General features: G+C 40.3%; 1 protein-coding gene across 4 annotated transcripts in view; it reads left to right on the plus strand.

Moving 5' to 3' along the window:
* Nucleotides 1–24399, plus strand: part of grm8a (glutamate receptor, metabotropic 8a) — a 224992-nt gene that overhangs the window by 132090 nt on the left and 68503 nt on the right. For all 4 annotated transcript variants that reach the window (XM_058625894.1, XM_058625897.1, XM_058625896.1 and 1 more), the window contains 2 exons: nt 22069–22204; nt 23972–24126. In XM_058625894.1, the coding sequence (XP_058481877.1) occupies nt 22069–22204; nt 23972–24126 (291 nt within the window). The remainder of the gene's footprint in view (nt 1–22068; nt 22205–23971; nt 24127–24399) is intronic.

Raw genomic sequence — 24399 nt, forward strand, 5'->3', positions numbered from 1 at the left:
CGTGCCCCCGACCCTCGACTGTAGCCGAGATAGATTGCCTATCAGTCGTGTTGTGCTGAGGAGAGTATTGCTCATTCTGCTCTCGTGTTGCCAATATCTTTCCTGATCATCGTCCCATTGATTCAGGCTGTTGCAGAAATGGCTGGGTCATGTGTTTTCCCTCCCGAATCGCAGTCGTCTGATAAACAGCCCTTTCTCCCAGACCACCAATAACCCTCAAAATGACTTTCTGATCAAGCTATTGATTCATTTTGTAGCGGAATCACTTGCGCGAATGGTCACACTGTCCTCATGTAATCAGTCTAGAGATGTGTAGGCGTCCAAGGATGCTGCTCCCATGTCTCTGTTATTGAACCGTCATCTATTGGCCTTGTGCGTAAATCAAGAACGACTGAGTTTTAATGTGACATTTTAATATAAACTGTTGGACACCTGATCTGCTAATCAACTCACTGACTGACATTACACCAAACGGACTGAGTGATGAATTGAAAACATAATCAATAATTTGATAATAATTTGATTGGTAATAATGAAAATAGTTGGCGCCCCAAATCTGGGACATGAAAAATCTTTCCTGAATAATTCTCATTTAAAAGTAACACCTAGATGCTGCTGCGTTTAATAGTAATTATACACTAAATACATTTTGTTTTATTGTTTTTTTTAAGAGGCGTAATGCGTGATAAAAATCTGTGATAAAAAATTAAAGTACTTCATCAAAATAAGCACACTCCCGAATTAGTTAGCAGACGAAATTCCCTTCTGTGAGTCTCAGGATTTGCTGTGACCCTGTTGTGTTCAGAAATTAAAGTATTTAGGTGACACCCAGAATAACAACTGAGTATCACTGTCAATATAAATTAAAGGTCGCGTCATATGATATTTAATTCATCTATCTCTGTCTTTTTATGCCTAAAAAGTCTTTTCTCTCTTGCTTTTCATCCTGGCTTACTTTATATTTGTGCAACAGCAGAGAAGGTTTAAATGCACAAAAGAAAACAAGAACTGTAATTTGTCCTTGATATTACAATGGAGAAAATACTTATTGATGGAGTCTACCGTTTGTTTGCAAAATGTGGGTTGCAGCATGTAATTTAACCCCTATTTACCAAATTCTGCACACTGGACTTTTACATGTTGAATAGCTCTCTGTTCAAATGTTCAGCAAGTGGTTGATTCAAATATTCAACCATTTATTCATTCAGTAGCATTCATTCTTACTTCCTTTCAACTCACTTTGCAGCAACAAAATGACAGAATCACTCTAGTTGTTTGTTTGTGTGTTTTTTTTTCACTATCCTCATTGGACGACATGAGAAATTTAAGCTCATTTTTTTTTACTCTGGTCTGGTTTTAGTCACGGACCTATAGTCAGATCCTATATGTATGTAGGAGTAGATTGACTGAGGTTTTCCTCCGTCATCTTTGTAATTGATGGAGAAACGGTGGATATGCAGACACGTCGAGCTGTCATACACCTGTGTGTGCCCCCCCCCCCCCCCCGTTAATATAACGTTAATACAAAGTTCACCTCTGGAGGAAATGCCTCCAAGGTCTGCCTGGTAATGATGAAGATGGATTCTTTTGATGTGTGGTGTGTATGCAGTATATATATATATATATATATATATATATACGTATATATCATCTGTGGTTTGCCCCGTTTGTTTGGCCTTTGCATTATGGTGCGTAAGGTCAGGCGTGGATGACATTATATACACTAATTTACAGACTGCTGACATAGTATGGTGCCATTTATAAAAGACTTTTCATGTCATGTGTGTGTGTGTGAGCTGTGGTCCGGTGGAACGGTGTAATTTGTATTTGCTTGCCTATTTGTTTGAAACTGCACGACTGAGCAAAAACACAAGAGCGACTCTCTGTCCCCCCTGAATTGATTTGCCTCTCCTCTGCTTGGTCTCTGCTTTTACTTTCCTATCCTATGCTGTCCTACCTTAGTGTGTGCGTCGTTCTCTGTATTTTTTCTTTTCCTGAACATTTTCATACGCCTCCCTTTGGAGTAAAGGGAGTTACATAAAGCATTTTTTTTCTGATGAACCCATTACAGAGTCCCCCCCCCCCCCCCGACCCCCCAGGAAATGGCTTGGTAGATGTTCTGAATAGTGGTTTGCGCTGCACTTTTTTTTGTCACTTAGCAGCTCTCCTGATTGTGACTGACTGAACTGTTTGTCCCTAGTTGTCCCCACATCTAAAAAAACACGTGGTTTTCTTCCTTTTTTCCCCAGACATTTTGACGCCGTGTTCAGACAAAATCACACAAATACCACCTGGCGCTGCTTGTTGTTGTTAGTACAGTAAACTTTACTTATTAAATTCTTGTTTATCTGAAGCAAATAAGATCATTTTTTTTCTGCTGTCAGCAGTGGGACTTTTCATTAGAGTGGATTTTTTTGATTATTGAACACATTTCAAAGTTAGTGCATATAGACCATCGTTTGGCCGAGTGATTTAATCACGGACATAATGGCAGAATACAAATACAAAAAACTACTGTGGACACAACGAGTGTGTTTATTTATCTTCGTGTCAAATACTGCAGGTTACTTTTTTCGCTGCGAAAAACCGAGCGTTTAATCATTTTAATGCAAAAGAGCAGCAGAGAGAGGTTATACTGATAAAGGAAATACGAGAGATAACACAAACCACATTGTTTGCCAGCAACACAGACACTACACAATACAATACAAGGCAATGGCACTTTATATCACTGCCGCTTCACATTGTTTTGTGTTTCAGGTCCATTTGTTACGGCACTTATAGAATATAGGTGTCACTTTGTATGACCTTACTGTGTTTTTTGATGTGTTAATCATGTTCCATCAACCTGCCGATGGAGTAGTGGCTACAATCTGGTACATTAACATGTGAATGTTCATTAACCCTTTAACACCTAAGCCTCAACATGTCCGTCTGGACTTTTTTTTTTTGCTTATTTTAACCATAAAAGGGCCTGTATCATTTTTCCAGAATAACTTTCAATATCTAGCGGTTATTTACAATTCACTGCATGTTAAAATACTGTATTAACAATCTAAATTGTAGTTGTACATGAACATCAAATTTTGTCCAAAAATGGAAGCCATGTACAGGCTTTTTTGTCCGATAGCACAAACCATTTGTGAGCTTGTGACATCTGCGATACTCTCGTTGTTAAAGGGTTAATAGTTACGAACCCCATATTATAAATAAAGAAATGTGACTGTAGGGAGAAGCAAAAAGGGCAGAGTAGGGAAAGGAAATGACTGAAGGAAGGAAGGAAGGAAGGCTGAACAGTAAAGCGTAAACGAGGGCATTGCCAATGCACAATTGAGCACTTGTTTCCCCTGTTGCCGGCTGTATTTTTCCTCTTTTAGGTCCTTTCTGACAGCTTTAATCAACACAATAGGCCTGGCTGAGATTTCATTATGGACTCCTGGCCATAAGGGCCTTTGAGAAAGGGGTAGGATGGATGTAGAGTTTCCTGAAAGAGGAGGGTAGGTGAGAAGAGGAAAACAAGGATGGGCAAATGTGATTGCAGGCGAATGGGTGAGGAAGGGATGAGTGGGGTAGACAGTGAGAGAGGTAAGATGAATATAGAAAGGAATGTGATTAAGGAAGGGAGGGAATCGATGGACGGGTACTGACAACCCTTGATTGGCGGTGAGCAGCATGGGAGCTCGCAGACGAGCAGATCGGTCACATACATCCGGGATTATAATGTCAAAGGGCACCCAGCAGAGAAATGGATCTTTCTTGATGAAGAAAGAAAGAAAACACCTTTCATATGCTATGTTGGGGGAACACACTAAACTGCATCACATATAGGTGATGAAATTAAAGGAAAGTCAGCACAGTAATGATGCAATAAACAAAAGTTTGGACCGGTAAATTTCATTGTTTGAGCCTCAAAGTACTCATATTATGATTAACTTGATCACTGGACGATAGAAAACTGAAAGCATAACAGCGATCATTGAGAGAAATGGTCCGTGCTTCTACTAAGCAGTCGTAAAAAAAAAAATCTTTTTTACTCATTTGTTTCCCAGTTGGCTCAGACTTTACCAGATAATGAACAACAAGCTCAGATATTTACCAGATAATGAACAACCGAGACCAATCGGACTTAATTGAGACTGCGGTGGGTCCGAATTGATCATTACACGTCTCAGTGAGGCTGACAAAACCGTCCCGGCGGACAGAGTCGAACATTCATCCGTGATTTTCTTTATTATATTTGACACACAATGGACGCAGCGCAAAGGTACTTCCAATATTTGACCCCAACACACACACACACACACAAGCATTTACAGTGAGTGTCCCTCTGGTCTGAACTGGTATTAGGTGGTGTGAATCAGATATACCGATGGACAGAAGGACTCAGGAGAAAAGCCAGATTGATCTGCTTTTCTTTTTCTCTCTCAAATAGGAAATCTAATAATGTCTTTCAGTGCAGATGTGAGTGTTTGAAATTTGCAGGTGCAGGAATTTTTATTTGGAGGTTCTTTTTTTGTTCCTTTTATTAATGTTGGCTCAATATCCTCAAATAAGCGGAGTTACCCTTAGAAGCACGTAATTGAAATGTTCACTTTCCGTGACAGCATTATTCTAATCGTGAAAAATATGTGGTGAGCAATAATGTCTTCTCTTCTTCAGTGATCCGTCAATAATCTCAAACCAGGCTTCAGTCAAGACTCTTAAATTCTCACCTAATCGAACTGTGAAACCATCACCGCTGACCTTGTTATTTTCAGCTGACATGCTCAACTGGCTATAGCCAAAAGCGCATGTGTTATCGCACGATGTCTCCCAGGCACTGAATATGTTTCTGTGCGTGGTCGTTCACCCTGAGGATATTTCTGCCCTCTGCCTGTGGTTCTCTGTGAGGCACTCACCATATTAAGTACTTAAGCAAATGCCACTAGACTGGCGACCTGTCCAGAGCCTCCCCCCCCCCCCCGCCTTTAGCCCTATGTCACCTGTGATTGGCACCCAGCAGCCTCATGTGGAGGATACAGCAGTAGGAGATAGACGATAGAAGACCCCGTGAAGGATGTCATGCCCACTCTAAGTGTTACTCCACACCATTAAAATGAAATATACCGTGTTTGGCTACATTTGGAGCAACAAGTTTACCTTGTACTGCAGAGCCGTGTATTCATCTGTTGGGACTCGAACTCTGCTGTTACACCCCCATTCTTATGCCATCAAATAAAAAAATTGAACACTTAGACACGCATTAGTGTTATAAAAACTATTAAAACTTTTTTAGGGAAAACAAAATCACCTTTCTTGAACAATTTGACTTTTTAGTTTTAGGTCTATGACCCATACTGCAGCAACAAACCCTGGTGTGTTTTGTGACTTCACATTTGAGGAGCTTTTGTCGTTCATCTTGATTCTGATCTTTGAAAATCAAACGTCATTTATCTTTCAGGATATATACTGAATATAAAATATGTACGTACATTATTGACCTTTTTTTTAAAGCTTATTGGAATCTCATTTTTAAACATTGTCGTGCAGATGGAGCTGCACTTACACCAGGTGTTACACAAATGAATCATCAATGTGTATGAGAGAGAGCTAATCTCTGCTGTAGCTCGCGGTTTTGTTTCACTTTGCAGGAGAAAAATAATCCACACCGACATCTGACTTCAACAACCTCGTCTGCATTGTAACCCATCTTTGTTGCAGGCCATCATTTTGCTTCTCCTCTAGTCAAGACATTTTTATGAGGGGTAGTGAGGCTTTTTAGATTTGGTAATGTTTGGCATTTCTTACTGTCAACTGTTTCCTTAATCTCTAAAGAAATATCATTATAATAATATGACTTAATATCGAGTTTATGCCCACAATTAGATAGATATTTGAAGGAAGACAGTGTTTGTTTTCTCGCAAACACACACAAACACACTCACTGTTGACTTCTGTAGTGGAAAGTGTAATTGAGAGCACATAGGGAGAGACGGGTGATGAGGTGCACAACAAAGCCTGCTGCTGGGAGTAAAGAGTAGACTAAGGAAGAGTGTAGATAAACAGGCACATAGATCACGCACTTGTTTCCTGGCAGGATGTGGGAAGCGAGGATGATGCATGTGGAGGGAGGGCTGGGTAGCGGATGAACAGTGTGATGCTGATTGCCTGGATCGCGGATGAAGATGGAGGAATGGGTGGAGACACGTGTAACATGTTATTGATCTCGCCATAGGAGGGGAGAATGAGAAATGCGAAAAGGAGCGTGGGGGGAAAGAGAGGGGAAGTGGGAAGAGGAAAGGTTGTATGACCACTGTTAACTGTTTGTCTTCAGTTAAATTGATATGGATGGTGGAAGCTGTATGAGTTGTAGGCGGGGTGTTGCTGTTCACCATAGGAGTGAAAGAAAAAGAGCACACATGGGAGTAAAAGCACAAACCTAAGACTCCTCCACTCAGCGGGGCCAGTAGTTTGTGTGCTGATTGACACATGCAGTATATCCTTGCTTTGGAGAGTATAGAACATATAGTAGTGGTTAGCACTCTTGCCTTTGCAGCAAGAAGACCAGGGTTTGCAGCCATCAGAACAAGGGGTGTTCTCCCTGTGTGTGTGTGTGTGTGGGTTTTCTCCAGGTTCCCCGGTTTCCTCCCACAGTCCAAAAGCACGCAGATTTGGAGATTAGGCAAATTGGACACCCTTAATTGGCCGTACGTGTGAGAGTGAATGGTTGCTTGTCTCCACATGAAGACCCTCATGTGGAGGATAAAGCGGAAGAAGATCGATGGATGGATGTTTATTGCACTGTTCATTTTCAGTCATTTATTTTGGCACCATGCTTTATTGGGTTGTCCATGTAACCGGATTTTGGCGGTTAAAGCTCAATGTTTTTTCCTGGGTAAAGATTTTGACATGGACTAAATCTTTACTTGCAATTAAATCAAACACAAGGTCCCTCTTTTCTTCAGTATGTCCAAACCCAATTAGTCCTCCCACCATCCATTAAAGCAAGCTGTCCTTTCACTGCTTTTTTTTTAATTAGTGTTATTTGTTTTGCTCTATTGACTTCAATACACTGTAAATAACAATTGAATGCAATTTAATGTATTTTTTTTCCCCTTCTGTTAGTTTGGTCCATTTAGGTGTTTTCTTGTCTGTAGCAATTGTATGCACACATGCTACCAACTAGCTTTTTAAAATATGAGGATACATAATATGTATGTATTTGTGTTTTTTGCACATGGATTAACATAAAAATCAAAACCTCATAAACCTCAATTTGCCTTGTCAGTGCGTTATCGTAAGAACTCCAAGAGTTTCAAATTTGGCACAAATATTCATTTTGACTCATGGATTAACTGCTTTTAGATCTGAGGGGTCAAAAGCCAACATCATGTTGCCCTTGCCACCATTAAATCTCTTTTATCTCAACAAACATGTGTCATATATATGAATTATCACTGCATTGGTGTGCAGAGGCAAACATGAAATGGGCGGAAATTGTAGTTGTATGAATTGTAAAACATGCTTTTTAACAGGGGGCCACTTTTTCTGTAATGGGATGTTTACGCACAACTAACTGTTGTGTTCTGTAGTTGACGATTGGGTTTGAGGGCCTGGTGCCTATCACCTGATGATCACTTCTTTTCTTCCCGACTGCACTCTCTGTTCAATTTGCCAATGATGTGGTGTGTGAAGGCGGTCTGCGCTCGGCTCAAATCACCACACTCTTCCACACTATTATCACTCTACTGCGAACACACCCCTCTGCTGCATCTCTCCACATACTTGAGTGCAAACTGATTCAGGGAAAGTCACCAAAATGTAGCTAGCACATGAGTCGATGAGAGAATGACCTCTGTGCATGTGCCTTCACGCCTGTACTTTGCTCCGTCATATAATTCAAACCCTATGTACAGTGAAGGTCTGTCTACACAGCACTGCTGTATTTCTATTGTTATTATGTGGTTTTTTTTATTTTATTTTTTTTAAATCTTGTCCTTTAAGCTTTTGGCAGTACGTGCTCTGTCTATTGACGCTACAAGAAGAAGAGTCTTGCACATCAATAGCTAAAGAATTCTTCATGTGCAAAGCACATCGATCCGGTTAGATCTATGCATGAGGCTGCATGGGCCAAAACAATATTGCATTCACAGCACCTGACCAAAGAACAAGACACTTAATATTCAGTGTGAAGAAATGGAATAAGGTATTGGTTTGGACAGCAAATTCCAGAATGCAGCTGAGGCTGATATTTAAAAGAAGAGATTTTAATATAATTTATTGAAAAAACAAATTATAACACATCGCACTGTCCCATTAAAAATAAAAAAAAAATATTTTCTGCTGTATGGTAAAACCTCACCTCTTTTTCTGCTCTTTTTAATATTTTAGATCAATTTTAGCTTCTTCGATCATTCATTGTTTATTTATCCTCCACATGAGCGCCATGGGTTGCCGGAGCAAATCCCATCTGACAAAGGGGCGAAATGCTGGGTCCATCCTAGACAGGTCGCCAGTCCATCGCAGGGCCAACATACAGAGATGAACAAGTGTGTTCAGTTCATCGCTGCAGGTTTACCTGGAGAAAACCCACGCACACACGGGGGGAAACATGCAAACTCCAATCTTGGATTATAGCCTTCTGCAGTCAGATATTTTATGGAAATTCTCAGTGATTAAAGAAATCTGTCAGTATTAGAGGAAAAAGAAGGTTTAGGTTTAAAAGGAATGAAATGTTCACCCCATCTTTATGTCCCCAAAGTTGAGGAGTTAGAATTATGTGAATTATTTGGTAAATATAGTATCTATAGATAGTCACTGAGGGACACTAGTGCTTTAGTAGTGAGACTGTCACAGTAACAATTTGAGCCGCCGTTAGGCAAAAACAAACACTTTAGTGGACACAAAGTAAAATGTCACAGTTGACCCATTGGATTATATTGCAGCAATTGCCACTGTGTTGTTGCTGCCGGCTGAACCAAACTAATGGACCAACACGTTTTTGTAAGTACTATTCACTTACACAACTACATTTATAAACAACCCAGAGTGAAAAATGGTGGATGTGGTGAATGTGTGTGTCACAGCAAACAAACCATTTACTGCAAATGTATAAATGTAGTGTGAGTGTCTATGATTGGTCATTAAAGGAATACGTCACCAATTTGCATTTAGCTTTGGATTACTAGAATAGGGGTAGTAGTTTTGAAAAATTGTGCTTCCCAAACTCAGTTTCCCCTGAGTTGAGAAATATCTTCCTTTTCTTTGTTACGTGCCCACCAGTGACACTTGGTCCTGTTAGCGTAACTGTTAGCAAAGATGGCGGACACTGTTTAAAATCTGGGAAAGAGGTCCCGTCCCCCCTACGAGTGGGTCTAAAAAGTGCGGAATTAGCATTGCAGTTTCAATCCTCGGACCAAGTGTCACTGGTGGGCACGTAACGAAGAAAAGATTGAAGATATTTCTCGACTTGGGGGGGGAAACTGAGGTTGGGAAGCACAATTTTTTAAAAATACTACCGCTATTCTAGTAACACAAAGCTAAATGCTAATTGGTGAAGTATTCCTTTAAGACTAGAAAAATCCTGGCCATTTATCCAAAATCCTGCAAAAGAGGGAGATGGATTTATTGTAGAATGCTGTTTTAAAAACATAACAACAGAGCCGCGTGTGTCCCACCACATCCTGATATTCGTCATTGTTCGGTGGGGGAATAAAGGAGCAAGTGGCATTGCCAGAATTTGAAAGGCCCACACTGAGTTACCTTTCCGTCCATCGACCAACTCATTAGCATAACACACAAAAGCTCTAGCCCGGTCGCTGTCAGGTGTGACTGCAGGTTGCGGTGAACACGCATACATCCCATAATGTGTTCACATTTTGCCCACCAAGATGCTATAAGCAACAATAATCCCACTAGGGTCATTGCCATTCAAAATCCATGATTCTATATTCTGCTTATTGACAAATTCCAATGGGAGCAAATTACAAGCGGGAGTTTCAATTGGCTGCATGATTGACCCACTCAGTGTGCACCGTGTTGACTCGCCTAATTGAATATTTATGTCCATGTATGTGTGAGTGGGCATCTCCTTTCACTCTAATCACTGTTAATTGCCACTTATGAATGATTAACTTGCTGATGCGCAGTTTTTGTTTGCATACCGCTGGGTGACTGATTTTGATGATTTGGCAACGATAAAGTGTTCAAGGAAAAACAGTTTGTGCCTATGAACTCAAACGCGACGGCTATGAATTGAGTGCCTGGCTTTTTTGTGTGTGTTTTAGTTTGGCTGGATAATTGGTGGGTGTCTGCTCTTTGTGGGGGAGATTGTTTGAGGGAGCTGTCGGGGGAAACTGTCTCCAGAATTATTTAACAGATGCAGAAAACATGCTCCATTAGGTTCTGTGTACAGAGCAATGTAAGCACTGCGAGGCCTTTATGGTTTTCCTTCCTTTCTTTCCCTCACATTGTGAAATGTACAATATAATACACTCTGTTATGATCACAGTTTAGTTTGTTTGTGCTTCCAAGTAAAAACAATTACCCAATCCCACAATACAAGACTTATATATATATATATATATATATGTATATATATATATATATATATATATGTATATGTATATGTATATAGATAGATATATATACATACATATGTATATGTATATGTATATATATATATATGTATAAAAATATGTATACATACATTTTAATACCAGGAAAATAGAACACTGTCAACATCAAACACATCATCATTTCCCTACGTGTGTGACATAAAAACTTTAAACATAAAGCCGCACCCACTCGTATCCCAGTGTCGTGAACTTGTGTGTTTGTTTGCTTAAGTATTTTCACACTCTATCTGTGTGTGTATCGTTGTGAGGGCATCTTTGACCTTGTGAGGCCTTTTTTGGCTGGTCCGCACAACTTTCACTGGCTTTTTGTGGGACTAAGACCAGGTTTTAAGGCCCTGGTATACTTCCGTGCACAGCACGCACGGACCCAACGCACAGATTTTGCAAATAGCACGTTGGATGCGCGTGGACAGTACATGTGCGAACTGAACTTGTCGCCAAGGATAGTCATCCAAACCTCGACCTGGCAACCCACGAGCCGGCTGACACCCCAACTCCCCTGCCCTCCCTGCGTCCAGACTTGTACGAGTATACCAGGGTCTGCGATATGCGACGGGCATTGGGTTAGGGTTAGAATTGAGTTAGGGTTAGAATTGAGATGTGATGGTTAAGTTTAGGGTAACGGGCTAGGGAATGCAGTATGTCCACGCAAAGAATGCAAAACCAGTTTGCGTGTGTGTGTGTGTGTGTGTGTGCAAGATCTTTTATCCCTAGACAAAACATGGACTGGAGGACAGCAGGTCATCCCAGTTTAGGGTGTAACAGACATCAGCATGGATCTGACACTCTATTGGTGTGTGTGAGTGGGCATATGGGTGCATGTGTGTGCTATATGTGTATAAACACACACACACCCACACATAGTGCGAGGGCATTGCTGTAATTGGATGTGTGATTACTGTCAGATTGTGTGAGAGGGAGAGAGAAACAGAGAGAGAGAGATGAAAGATGACTCCCCTCTCAGGGACAGAGAGTGAGAGTTGGCAACGGTAGAGAACGAAATAGATAAGTCGACACTCGGATGTCACAGAGAGAGAGAGAGAGGGAGAGAGTCCCAGACAGAAGTGCACATGTCCTGTCTTTGTCATCTCTGAGCTTAACGTTGACCTTGTGCTTTTTATCTGTGTTCTGGCATCCAATCATCCCTCCCTTATCTCCCTCCTTCCCCTCCTCAGAGCCACCATCTTTCCATCATTCCATCCTTTTCCATTTCTACCTCGCACACCCTCTGATACATCTCCTTTTTTCCCCTTGATCTGCCTCTCCATCTCTTCTACCTCTCACTCTCCTGTCCTTCGTCCTGTCCATTATGAGCCCCTCCTCACTCATGTCTGTCCGTCTTCGCTCTCCCACCGTGCGGCACAAAGTCAGATGGATCTATCAGATCGATTGGAAGTATCTGAGATCCGTGACAGGTTGCAGAAGGTCGGGCACCACGAAGGAGACGTCAACTGACTCGTCTCCCGTCGGAAGACTCAGAGAAGTGGACTCAAGTTGCACTTGTCAGTCTTCACTGAAGTATTGATAGTGGGCAGTCCATGTGACAGACCAGTGCTTCCTCTTTGTATCGGCTAAGATTACGTACGTAAGCACTTAAGTTTTGGTACTGGAGGTGTGTCACTTGTACGGATGATGTACCAAAATGGTTTCACCAATAAAGAGAAAACACACACATTCTTACAGCATCAATAGTGACGACACTCACCGATATAATGCATTCCTTAGACCCTAACCTTTACTACCCCATTTCTTAACTTAAAGGTGGGGTTCGAGACCATGGAAAACCAGTTTAGTGCATAGAAGAGGTGTCCGCGCATAGGGGGGACTGACATTTTTCATTTTTGTGACAATGCATTCATTAATTGGTTACAATCGGGTTGTGAAGAGGATTTTAAGCAATACAGTAAAAAAGAAAAAAAATTCTCTACCTTCAATCTATCAATCCCAAATATAACCCTAAACCCTTAAAGCCAAGTAACCCCCGGCCAAAATGTCCTCTCAAAAATTGGTTTGTCAAAATGTACGGACATGCACACACACACACACACACACACCTCCATGCAGTAGATGTCTACCTGTCTCCCTTTAGATCTGAGCAAGTGCTGACTTCAGCCAGGCTGCTCGACTCTTGTGGAGAACACAGACCTTACACACACACACACACACACACAAAGTGAGATGTCGAAAGGCCAAGATCTCCTGTGTCTCTCTGTCTCTGCTTCTCCTTGCTCACTTATTTTCTGTCTTCCCTGTGGTTTGTCTTTCTCTTCTTTCATACTTGAACCTCAAGATCTGTCCTTCTCCCTTCCTCCCTCTCTCTCTCTCTCTCTCTCTTTGCTGCACACACACATGAACACATGCAGGAGTGAAGAAAGATGTTGTTTTTTTTGGTGCAATGTTCCATCTGTTCTGTCCAAGTGTAGAAATGTGTGTAGGGAAAAGCCTGCCCTTCCCTATGTGTAATGTAAAGGTGGATAAAATGTCCCACAATTGCAGTAAATCATTATTTTAACGTTTTTTGTTTTTGTTTTTGTTTTGTTTTTGCCCTGCCACTTCCCTGTCTCCGCTGCCAGAGTTACAACACAAAACACAGATTCTCATCTGTGTTAATGGAAAACAAAGACATTAACACAAAAGACAGATTGATTTGGACGTCTCCAACAGTTACTTATATACTAAATAATGCAGGAATACAAATAAGGGATGGATTGTGCAGGTAGATTCTAAGAGATGGAGCATACCATGTATTTATATATATACCGTGTATTTGTATATATATATATGTACTGAAATACTTTGCTACTGCATAAAGCAGGGCTCTCAAACTCAAATGACCTGGGGGCCATGGAGTATCTAGAGTGGCCAGCAGGGGGCCGGTCAGGGCAGCTGTTCAGGAATGGTGGTTTTTGTCAGCATTTCAAAATAAAAGTTTCTCTGTTGATATGGACTAATATATAGCTCACAATATGAAGGTAATTATGATGCAAAATTAATATGTTACAAAAAAAACAACAACATACAAAAATAAGTCATTAAAACCTGATTACCTCTGGCATAAAGAATAAATATTATGTCACATACCCCAATACAAGTACAGCTGTTAATTGTAGTTAGTTATATCATTTATAATTATTTCACACAAATTACAATATGGTTATGTTAAACCTAATTTACTAATCATGCTGCTTATGAATCCTAAAATGGCAGAATTATACATACACGTTAACCCAATGGAGACATTTTTGAGACGATGGCAAATCAAAACTTCACCCAAACAGCCTCATTTGTCCATAGGTGAATTTATTAGTACATACATCTGTGTACAGAGGAGATTCCTGGTACAGTATAAGCGAAAGAACTTTAAAATACAAAGTGTGCGTTTATACTGTGGAGGGGGAATAATAACTACAATCAACATAAGTCACGACTGGATGAGTGGCGACTCTCAAGGTTCATCTTAAACCAAAGCCAGGACAGGGTGACACTTCCTAACCATAAACATAAAACATTCATTCATAAAGGAGAATGTATTCAGAGTTTGTGATGAAAATAACTTAACAGCATGCAGATGCAGCCCGAGGAACAACTCCAGCAGCTGTCACTGTATTATTCAACTCTACTATAATATGCCATGGCTGCAAATGAGCTTTTTAGATTAATACAAATTATTATTGAACACCACTTGAAACGTGATATTGTGTGCACTGTAGATCATTACAGAGATCCAATATCCATTCGCCTTTGTATGCTTCTCTGATAAGTCCGAGCGCCGCGGAGACGTCGTTCCCGATTCACACCGTGGTAATTTGGCAAATATTTACAGAAAGCAATTCATTTTCTGTAAACTGAAACAGCTTTGGGCATTTTCCCCCCTCACGCTCCTCATCAGTTTTTCATTATCAGCAAATAAGAGGTGATTTTAGGCTGTGCAGACCATCATGGCCTCACAAGAGATTCTCCACTTCAGGCTAGGTTCAGATCTTTTTTTGGGGAGAGGGGCGTTTGTGTTAGAATCATCACAGATTTTCAACACCATTCAAAACTTCTAAGGCCCTCATCCTTCAAAGCCTGTTTTAATGGGATAGTGGCTGCATGGGTGTCAATGAGTCATTAAAAAAAAAACCTGAGGTAAAAATAATCCATCCACAAGCAGAGGTAACATAAAAATCCAGCATATGTGTCGTGCACATTGTTATTGGAGAGCACACAAGTACATGCGAAGGCAAATGTTCATTGATAAGCTTGGATAAACTCACTTATGCATGGCGGGGAGAGGCATCACACTCTGTGTCTCTCACACACACACACACACAGGAACAACTTCAAAGGCTCACACTGCAGTGCCCTGAGCCACGAACAAAGCATCGAGAAACAGAGAGCAAATTTTAATTTTAAAACGTTGCTAATGAGGTTTGCAGGGAAAGAAAGTGAGTGAAAATGAGTGTTTGTGCGTGCTTGAATTATTAGTGCGAGAAGTCTGCAGTTCAGTGTGTGTGTGGTGGTGAATGCATTAGGGGCTTTTTAATCAAAGTGCTAAGATAGAGGAACGTATATATATTTCTTCCCATGACGGTTTGATGATGGACACGTGACAGCTCATCTTTGGTCAAATAATCTTGTATTCTGTGTAACAAGGTGTGTTGTATGTGGAGAGAGAAAGAAACATGAAAGGAAAGTTTTTTTTTATTTCACCATCTTTCTTTCACTATTTTATGCTGTAAAATGCTGGAAGAGTCATGAGCGCGACGTCCGACACAGGAATCAAACGAACAATGCCAAAATTGTAGATCAGTTAAAAAGACTTAGAAATCCTGAAAACGTGAGTCTTGGGAATCCGGTGTATTTAGCGACCGCACGATTCTAGTGATCGTTGGCTTAACGGATTCTAATTATTTAGTTTATAGAAAATAACTGCTTTACAAGTCACTAGTTTGTTTGTGTCATGTGTAAAAGGACGTCACAGCGGTTTCATGCAGATGTGCTGACTCCGCCCATGCCAAGGAGGTACTAGAGAAATGGAAAACGATGCCAAACTGACTAGCCTATCAAGCCAGGTCGTGCTGGATCTGTATAGTGAAAAAAGCGCCATTTGATTCAGACATCTAACAGAAATATGTATGCAGGGACAGAAAGACACTTTAAAGTTTCTCATTACTTATCCTGCTTAGCAAGAATCCACATGAATGTCTCTGTGTGTGTCTGAGTTTTAATACTGCTTTAAATACACGTCAAGAAGCACGAGTGTCCCTGTATGTGTGTGTGAGTTGATGTGTAGGGTTTGATGAGCTGATGTAAGTTAGTCCTTTAGGAGATGTCTCTTCAAACAGTGTGCTGCAGACAAATGTGTGACAAGTCTGCACATTGAAGATCGAGAAAGGGGGGAGAGAAAGGGGGGAAAGGGGGGGGGGTAGAAAAACATATAGAAAGAAAAATGGTGAAAATGGTGACACTGAAAGATGGTTGAAAACAGAAAAACACCTGAGAAACTGACTGCTGAGGAAAAAGATTGATGCCACTGTTAAGTGTCGGAAATCTTTTTAAAGTGAGTTATGTGTAACATGTCCACTGGGCTGTCAGGTGTGACTCTGTGGCCTGATCCATTTTCAGATCTGATCACAAAAAAAAACCAAAACACTTTTGGAAGTGGTTAAAGAGGGTAGTTTGGATTTGTGTTGTGTGGATTAAGTTGTGTGACATGCAACGCTGTTCAAATCAGTGAAAGAGTCTCAACAAACATGTCTGACTATGAAATCAGTGAAGACAAACCGTTTAGAGAAGATCCAACGGGATATCTTTAAGAACCAGATTACACAGCCATGAGTTTTTCCTCACTCTTAGGATTGGAGGGTGTAAGGGTGTCATTTGCTTCACAGACTGTAAACCCCTTTGAGGCAAATGGGTTTTTGGTGTTGGGCTATATAAATAAAATTGACTTGACTTGGCTTAATTAGTGCCCATATTTTCATTTTAGGTACTGCGACACTATTAATGCTGATTTTGATAATAGGATTTAGATAGATAGATAGATAGATAGATAGATAGATAGATAGATAGATAGATAGATACTTTATTCATCTCACAGCAGTGCGAGTAGGGCTCTAGCACCATTTTGTTCATGCAAATAGACAGTGCAGGTGGCGCAGGAAATGCAGTCAAAAGCATTTTAATGTTAGGTATGAACAGTCATTCTTAATAGAATATATATATACACACTTTATTAATCCCCTTTGGGAAATTATTTCTCTGCATTTGACCCATCCTAGAATTAGGAGTAGTGGGCTGCCACATTGAGTAGCACCTGGGGAGCAATAGGGGTTGGGTACCTTGCTCAGGGGTACCCCAGCCCTTTCAACCTCGTAGGGACTTGAACCAGCGACCTTCCGGTTACAAGCCAAGCCAAGTACAAGCCAAGGCTGCCATTAATACAGTGATGTATGATATGATCGCTGAGGGCAGATCTTAATACCAGGTCTGAACAGGGCCTAATGCACTGTTCATGCAAAAACACCTGCAGTTCTCATAAAAAATCACATAAATTCACATATGAACATAAAAGTTCATATAAAATATAGGTTTGTTTCACTGTGACACACCCCACATGTGTCCCACATTCAAGTGCATTGTCCTACATGTCCTGGACTATGTGCAGTCAACATCCTAGCCTATTTTTTCGGCTGCATTCAAATAACCATACATGACCCACCACAGCAAAAGTACCAAGTCAGCCAGATTTTTTTTTCTCAAAATGAGGGATTTTGTTTGTTTTTTTCAAAATTAAGCAATTTCAAGTTTCGAAGAAGCCACAAATCACAGTATTGTGGGTCTTAAAACCATAAACTTTGTATTTGAATTAGGGTTGTTTGGTCAATATCACGTTCCTGCTGCTTGTCACAAGGGAAACACATGGCTACTTAATATGCAGCTGTTGCTGCTTTCTCGCTGTGACTGCTGCTTTAAGAAGCTACATGTCTTTTCACCATTGAAGGAAGGTGGACAAGGAAAACACTTTGCAGAAGAATTAAATAGTGGCTGTTACAGCGCAATTCTTAACGTGGTTAAACTTAAGCTAGCGGACCTAATTATGCTAACGCATTAGCATTTAAGCTAGCGGACCTAATTATGCTAACGCATTAGCATTTAAGCTAGCGGACTTTATTATGCTAACGCGTTAGCATTTAAGATAGTGGACTTTTTCCAGAGTTTATACAACAACAGGGATTATTTAGCGGTCACGAACACAGAAGTTAGTTCTGAGACGACGACATGACGCCAGCGATGACAATAAAGCACCCTGAACCTCTTATTAACCTTCTTTCTTCTTATGGGGTGAGTTTTCATTAACGTTGTTAATCTACATTATGTTAGTGTTCATTCGAAGTCACATACAGGGATTAAAACATTTTTCTTTCTGTAAACAACAAGTGGGATAGGTCCGCAAACAATGAATAGGCCTTAAGCTTCCATGTTTCTGTTATATAATGCTTCTGAAGATTGTTTTTGTTTGGTTGTGATGCAGTTTGGCATAATTACTTCACAGATAAATAGGATGTACAAATGAATGTACTTTTGCTTTTCTTGGAAGTAGTACGCTGTAACTTTTTTTTTTGCTCTTTGGTGTTGTTTAAATATTGCAGACATGCATTCCCCGGAAAAAGCTTGACAAGCTGTAGGTGAATGAAAAATGACAGAAGCAGGATCCACACAGTGAGAGTAATTGTTCCTCTCTTCTTTTCTCCCCCAGTCGTGTCTCTTTTAGTTAATAGATGAAATGGTGCAGAGAGGAGTGTGTGGGAGGGAAGCAGATTGTTAATTAAACGTTGAGACAGCAGTGTTTCCCATCCTGAAACTAAGTGAATTTAATCTGAAAACAGGATGGAGTTAATTATGACTTTAAGAGGTTTCATTCAATGAAGCACTGGACATACCTGATGTTAAATTAATCATCACAGCTTCTTTATTTTGTATTTTTTAACAACTGAGGGGTTATGATGCAAATGCGTACTTATAAACACATATAAATGCAATGCTAATCTGCTATTGTGTGCATTCTAGCTCAGGGGTTGACTCCTACACAGACTCGCAAAACCTAGTCCACACCTACGCACATTGGGAGGTAAACAAACAGACAAATGTGCATGTAAATAGACACGGGGAATGTGGATTCCATCGTGTTGTATTACACATCAGAGCCTCAATAATCAGGTCATTAGACTTGTAAACTCAGAGCTCAGTATGTCACTGTCTGCCCCTGATTCACTTATACGCCATTTATAGATCGACATGCTGCGACTGGTGAATTATGAAACACACTGGAAATAACGTACTGAAATAAATAAATAGCGTTTGAGCGGGGGAGGGGGTGCTGGCAGTCACAAAATAACACAATTTACACAGTGAGGCAGTTGATTTTGGTTTGTAACAGCTCAAAACAACACAAAGTAGCAGTCCAACCTTCACTAATGTCTGCATTTCCAGTATTGACACAATGAAACGTCTGATTTTGGGTTTATGCCAAAAAAGAACTACAAAATACTACTTAACGTCACTCCGTACGTGGTCTGAAGACATGTTTGTTTGCACGTTAAACGTCCTGTACTGCATAAGCGTTCATTGGTATCGTTGGTTTGTCAACAAATGCGCACGATTCCACCGCAAAATTATTTTACGACTGCTGTAACAAACAATGCCGTTCGCAACTGTAGAGGGACCTCCAGAGCAAAAAAACTACTCTGTGTTACTTTAAAACAAGTGTTTTGACTTGTTAATTCCTCTAAAAATACAGACCAGTTTAGACTCAGCCAGTAATTGGGGGAAATTGTCAATGTAATGACTGCCAAAGTGTGTGGAAAGACGCTCTCTTTGAAGTGTTGGCACACAATATTTATTTGCATGTGAATATGCTAAAATCAAGATCAAATTTAAGATCTTCCCAGAGCTTGTAGTTCGTAAAAATATTTTTCTGTTTACCACAGCAGCACTCACTTCTGAAGTAACTTGACAGACAGACATTTATTTTTGTCATCACTACCAGAATCTCTTTCTCTTAAATTGCAATAAAAAGCAAAATGATCTGCCTGAAATCTCGATATCAAATCTCCCTCTTCTAAAGCCACCTTTTTTATTAGCAACTGCTGCTTTCCAGGCTTCTTCTGTTAGGTAGCCACAGCGCGTGATCTGCATATATACCCTCCCCCCTTTATCTAGCTGGGTTCAATTTAGAGTGTCCAGTTGCCCATGAGCAAAGGGGTTTGGATGCCTTGCTCATAGGTACCCCATCCCTTCACCTGGCTGGTACTCGAACTGACAACCCTCTAGTTAGAAGTCAAGTTCCCTTTTCGCTTTGCCATGTGCCAGAGACATGAAGTAAGAGTAGGAGGCACTGACACTTATGCACAGATGATCAAACATAATTTGATGTTGTCTTCACATGTGACGTCTCCTTGGGGACAGCTATCGATAATGGGCGTGACGCTATGAAATCATCAGCACTTGCACAAACTCAATGAGGTGTTTGCCTTTCATTTACCAAACATCTCAAAGGGATAGTCCGGGATTGGATATGGATGTGGATTAAATCATTTAACAAAGCTTGGGTTTGGAGCAGAGAAAAGTAGTTCTGGGAGAGAGTTTGGCACACATAACAAATAAGTTTTAAACCACAAACATGCATGCATATGGTATGTTAACAAGTTTGAACAGTAAAACCACTGCAGATCAGTACGGTATGTCACATCGAGTTAGGCACTACTTTCTGGCCCGTATCACTACGCCGTGCAGCCGTGCAAGTCACATGTCGCCGTGTTTCAGCTGTTTTAGTCAGGGAGAAATTAAACAAACCAACACGTACGACTAAAAAACTGATGATGAACCGTATAGAGCAAATCCGTCGGGTTATCTTTATGAACCAGAGAGAGAGCCAACGGACAGAGAGAGAAAATGTATTTATTGTTTATTGTTCAAACTTTTTAACCTAACATATGCATGCACGTTGTGGTTTAAAACCTGTTAGTTATGTGTCCCAAACTCTACTTTTCTCGGCTCCGAACCGGAGCTTTGTTAAATGATTTACCAACGTTGCATCTGATCTACTCCTGGAGTCTGTGTCATACAACTTAATGTTCATAAATCCAAATTACCCCTTTAACATGTACAAAAGTGCGTGTTAAGTTTGTGATTGTGCTGGAGGAGAATTATTCTGTCGTTTTTCACCACATTGGTGATTATCCTTGAGAGGCTGCTAATTTGTGGCTGATGAGTATTTGTTTTAGCGCACATGCATGCTGGTGTGTCAGCATGGGCACAGAGTCTTGTGAGTGTGTGTGCGCACGTGTGAGATTAAGGCAGGGCAGGGTGATTGTAAAAGTGACAGAATGTACCGCTGTTCAATTAATGGGGGGGGGACAGGCAGGGAGGAAAAGGGGGCATCATTCACACTCCCTTACACACTCACACACACATGCACTTGACAGAATGAGCGTGCGTGGCGACATGCTTTTGCTCTTACGCTATACAGTGGTGCAAAGATATTGCATATCTAATGTTTGACAATTAATTCTTCACACTTAAACGTACACACACGCACCTTACACACATACACAGTGAGTCAGACTAATTGTATTACAAAACTCATCAGCAGCGTAAAGTGTAAATTAGTATAGATCTGAATGGAACTGAATGTTGTATTGTGAGAGTGTGTGCACGTGTGTACGTGCGTGTGTGAGAGAGAGAAAACAAGGCAACATAACTTCCTCATTATTACAGCTTTCCAGTGAAATAATCAACATCCCAGTAATGTTTCCTTTCACTCTCAACAATAGGCACTCACACTGAGCACTGTGAGGTTATTTAGAGTCATCAGTGTGACTTGCGCTATTATTACTGTTATTATTATTATTTTTTTTATCATTGATGATGTCTTTTCGGCGTTGTCTGAGAAATTGTCCTTTTCTTCTTGCAGTTTGTGTCTTTCAACTGTTATTCTTACTTATCTTTCCTCCCCATTATGTATTTCTGCCTCTTCCTCTCTCTATTATCCTTTCTATTACTACCTTTACTTTCCCGTGTTATTGTTGCCCCCTTTTGATTCATCTCAAAATCAATTTTATGTGCTCTGAAGTTGGATCCAGTTTTTCTCTGACTTTCTTACTTCTCAACTGGAAAGTTGGAGAGTTGCTTGGATTTTTTGTCACTTTTGATAATATTACTTAAGTAAAAGTCTTAAAGTATATGACATTTACTGTACTTAAGTATCAAAAGTCATTTTCTGATATAAAATGTACTTTTGAACATTTGAATGTGGCACACCAGTTTTCCAAATTATAGTCATCAAACAAATGACTTTGAGCATGTGTCTTGAGTTTGAAACAGTTTGCTTGAAGCCAAACCAAATAAAGGCACTGCGAAAAACACACTTAATCGTGTCCTTTCTATTCTTGTTGTCTCTCCGTCTCAGGTGGCGTGTGTATTGCCCAGTCCTTGAAGATCCCTCGGGAGCCGAGACCAGGGGAGTTCGACAAGATCATCAGACGTCTCCTTGAGACCTCCAATGCCAGGGCCATCATCATGTTCGCTAATGAGGACGACATACGGTACGCACGGTGCAGACCAATAATGACATGGTGACTGTAGCTACAATAAATAAAGGCAGTAAAATAAAAGCTAATTTTATAATATTTTTTGCTGTGTTGTCTTGCACATCCTCCCTCACTTTGAAATGTGTCTTTCAGTTTCGAGCCCTCAAATTGTTCAAAGTAAAAGTTAAATAATTATATTAATTGTTCCATATGCTGCCTGTGTACAGTTTTTGTATGTTCAACCCACAAAACCAAAAATGGTAATTATGGGTGGGTGGCAGTAATAAACAATATATGACCTAAGTGTCCTGTATAAATACCCGTCTTGACTTGAAAATCAGTTAAAAATTCTGCAAGATTTGATGATGATTTTAATGTGAGGACAAACTGCAGAAAATAACAGCTGGAATTTAACAATATATGGCTTAAATTCATCAAAATCAAAGAAAAAAAAAACTACATAATAAAAAGTTGGAACATCAGGCTCAAAGTTATAATTTTTTTAATCTGGAGAAATGTCAGTAAAACAACTCTCTGTCTCTGCCGGCAGTGAACGGTGAGTCTGCATAATTTGAAGATTCAAGTCAATTGAAGGAGAAGAAGCTGTGCTACTTAAAGTGCAACTTTAATTTTAGCTGTCGGGACAATTAGTTTAAACAGACGGCAAGATGTGGTTCTGTAAAACATGCCGGCTGACAAAACAGGGCAAAAAGCAGCTGAAATATCACTTCTCATATCATATGATATGAAAGCTGCTCAGCGATGATAGGATTAATACTGACGACTGCAGGACCAGTAAGGCCTCCTTGTGACATTGTTGACAAACAGCTGCACCTCACCCAGCAGATTCATCTTGGTTTGCGGATTTTTACTTATTCTTGTTATTTAACATTTTCATAGTGGAAAAAAAACATGTATGTGAGACTCTGCCTATGATATATTCCATATTATACAATATTATGAATGAAATGTGCTTTATTTGTAAGCCATTTGTGTTATAATTCACGTTTAACCTTCTATTTTTAATTATTTTTCTGTGTTATTTTGCACTGTCAGAAGCTGGTGAGAAACATACAGTAGTTTCACTTCAAGGTGACATATAAATCTTGGTCCTCTAATTAACCTGAGGGCTGAGGCTCAGCGGTGAACTCACCCCCCACGCTTGGTTTGGTTTCATCCACTTCATGTGTCCATATCAAAAACCACCACTGATCGCTTTTTGCATTTTGTATGTACTTGTTCAAGTAGAGTGATACATGACTTATTGTCCACTAACTCATGGAAGTTTTAATAAACTTATCCCTGAATACACCTGAAAAACAAAGTGCAATACTAACCGCGCTGTCAGTGAGAGAGCGTAATGGAGCTGGACCAAACCATTGATGAATGAACTATGCCTCTGGTTACAATATGGTTTAATTTGGTATATTACACAATTACACTTTGAGTACCAGTTCAACTCATTTGTACCATCACACTTTTTGGCATTGTTATGTCGAGATGCCTAATACAGTCGTCTTGCACCAAAATGGAGGAGCTAGACACACTGTTGCTTTAGTCGACAGAATTCTCTGCAACAGTAATAATTAAATGGTTATTTTTTTGAATAAACTCACCCAGAGAGGATTCAAGGCCGTTTCTTCTTCTTTTTTTTACATGGACATTTTCAGCATGCAACACTGTTTTCTGTGACACCTTCGTCTTCTTCTATGAATTAGTATTTATGTTGCTAGAAATGCATAACTGTGTGTTTTTTGTTTTTGTTTTTCCTCTCTCTAACAGACGAGTTCTGAATGCCGCTAAAAGGAACAACCAGACGGGTCACTTCCTGTGGGTGGGTTCAGACAGCTGGGGGTCCAAAATCTCTCCCGTGCTTGACCAGGAGAGAGTGGCCGAAGGTGCCATCACCATACTCCCCAAGCGAGCTTCTGTGGATGGTAAGTGTGCGTGTAGATGATGGAGAAACACACCGATGCCGCCGTATCGTTTCATTATGCATGCAGTCGAAACTAACGGTAATCTGCACCGAAACACTGACACCAAGCACCTGGCTGTGTGATAAAAAAGGAGAGAAAGACGTGTTTTTGTGTTCATCCATCCGCGCACGCGTTTCATGTGGATGTGTGCGAAATGTCTAATAGATCACATTAAGGGGAAAAAGGTTGGAAGGCCAGAAAGTGAAATTCACTCATGTTCTCTTGCTCTTGATC

Source organism: Solea solea, chromosome 3, assembly GCF_958295425.1.
Source record: "Solea solea chromosome 3, fSolSol10.1, whole genome shotgun sequence".
In the NCBI taxonomy this organism is placed as follows: domain Eukaryota; kingdom Metazoa; phylum Chordata; class Actinopteri; order Pleuronectiformes; family Soleidae; genus Solea; species Solea solea.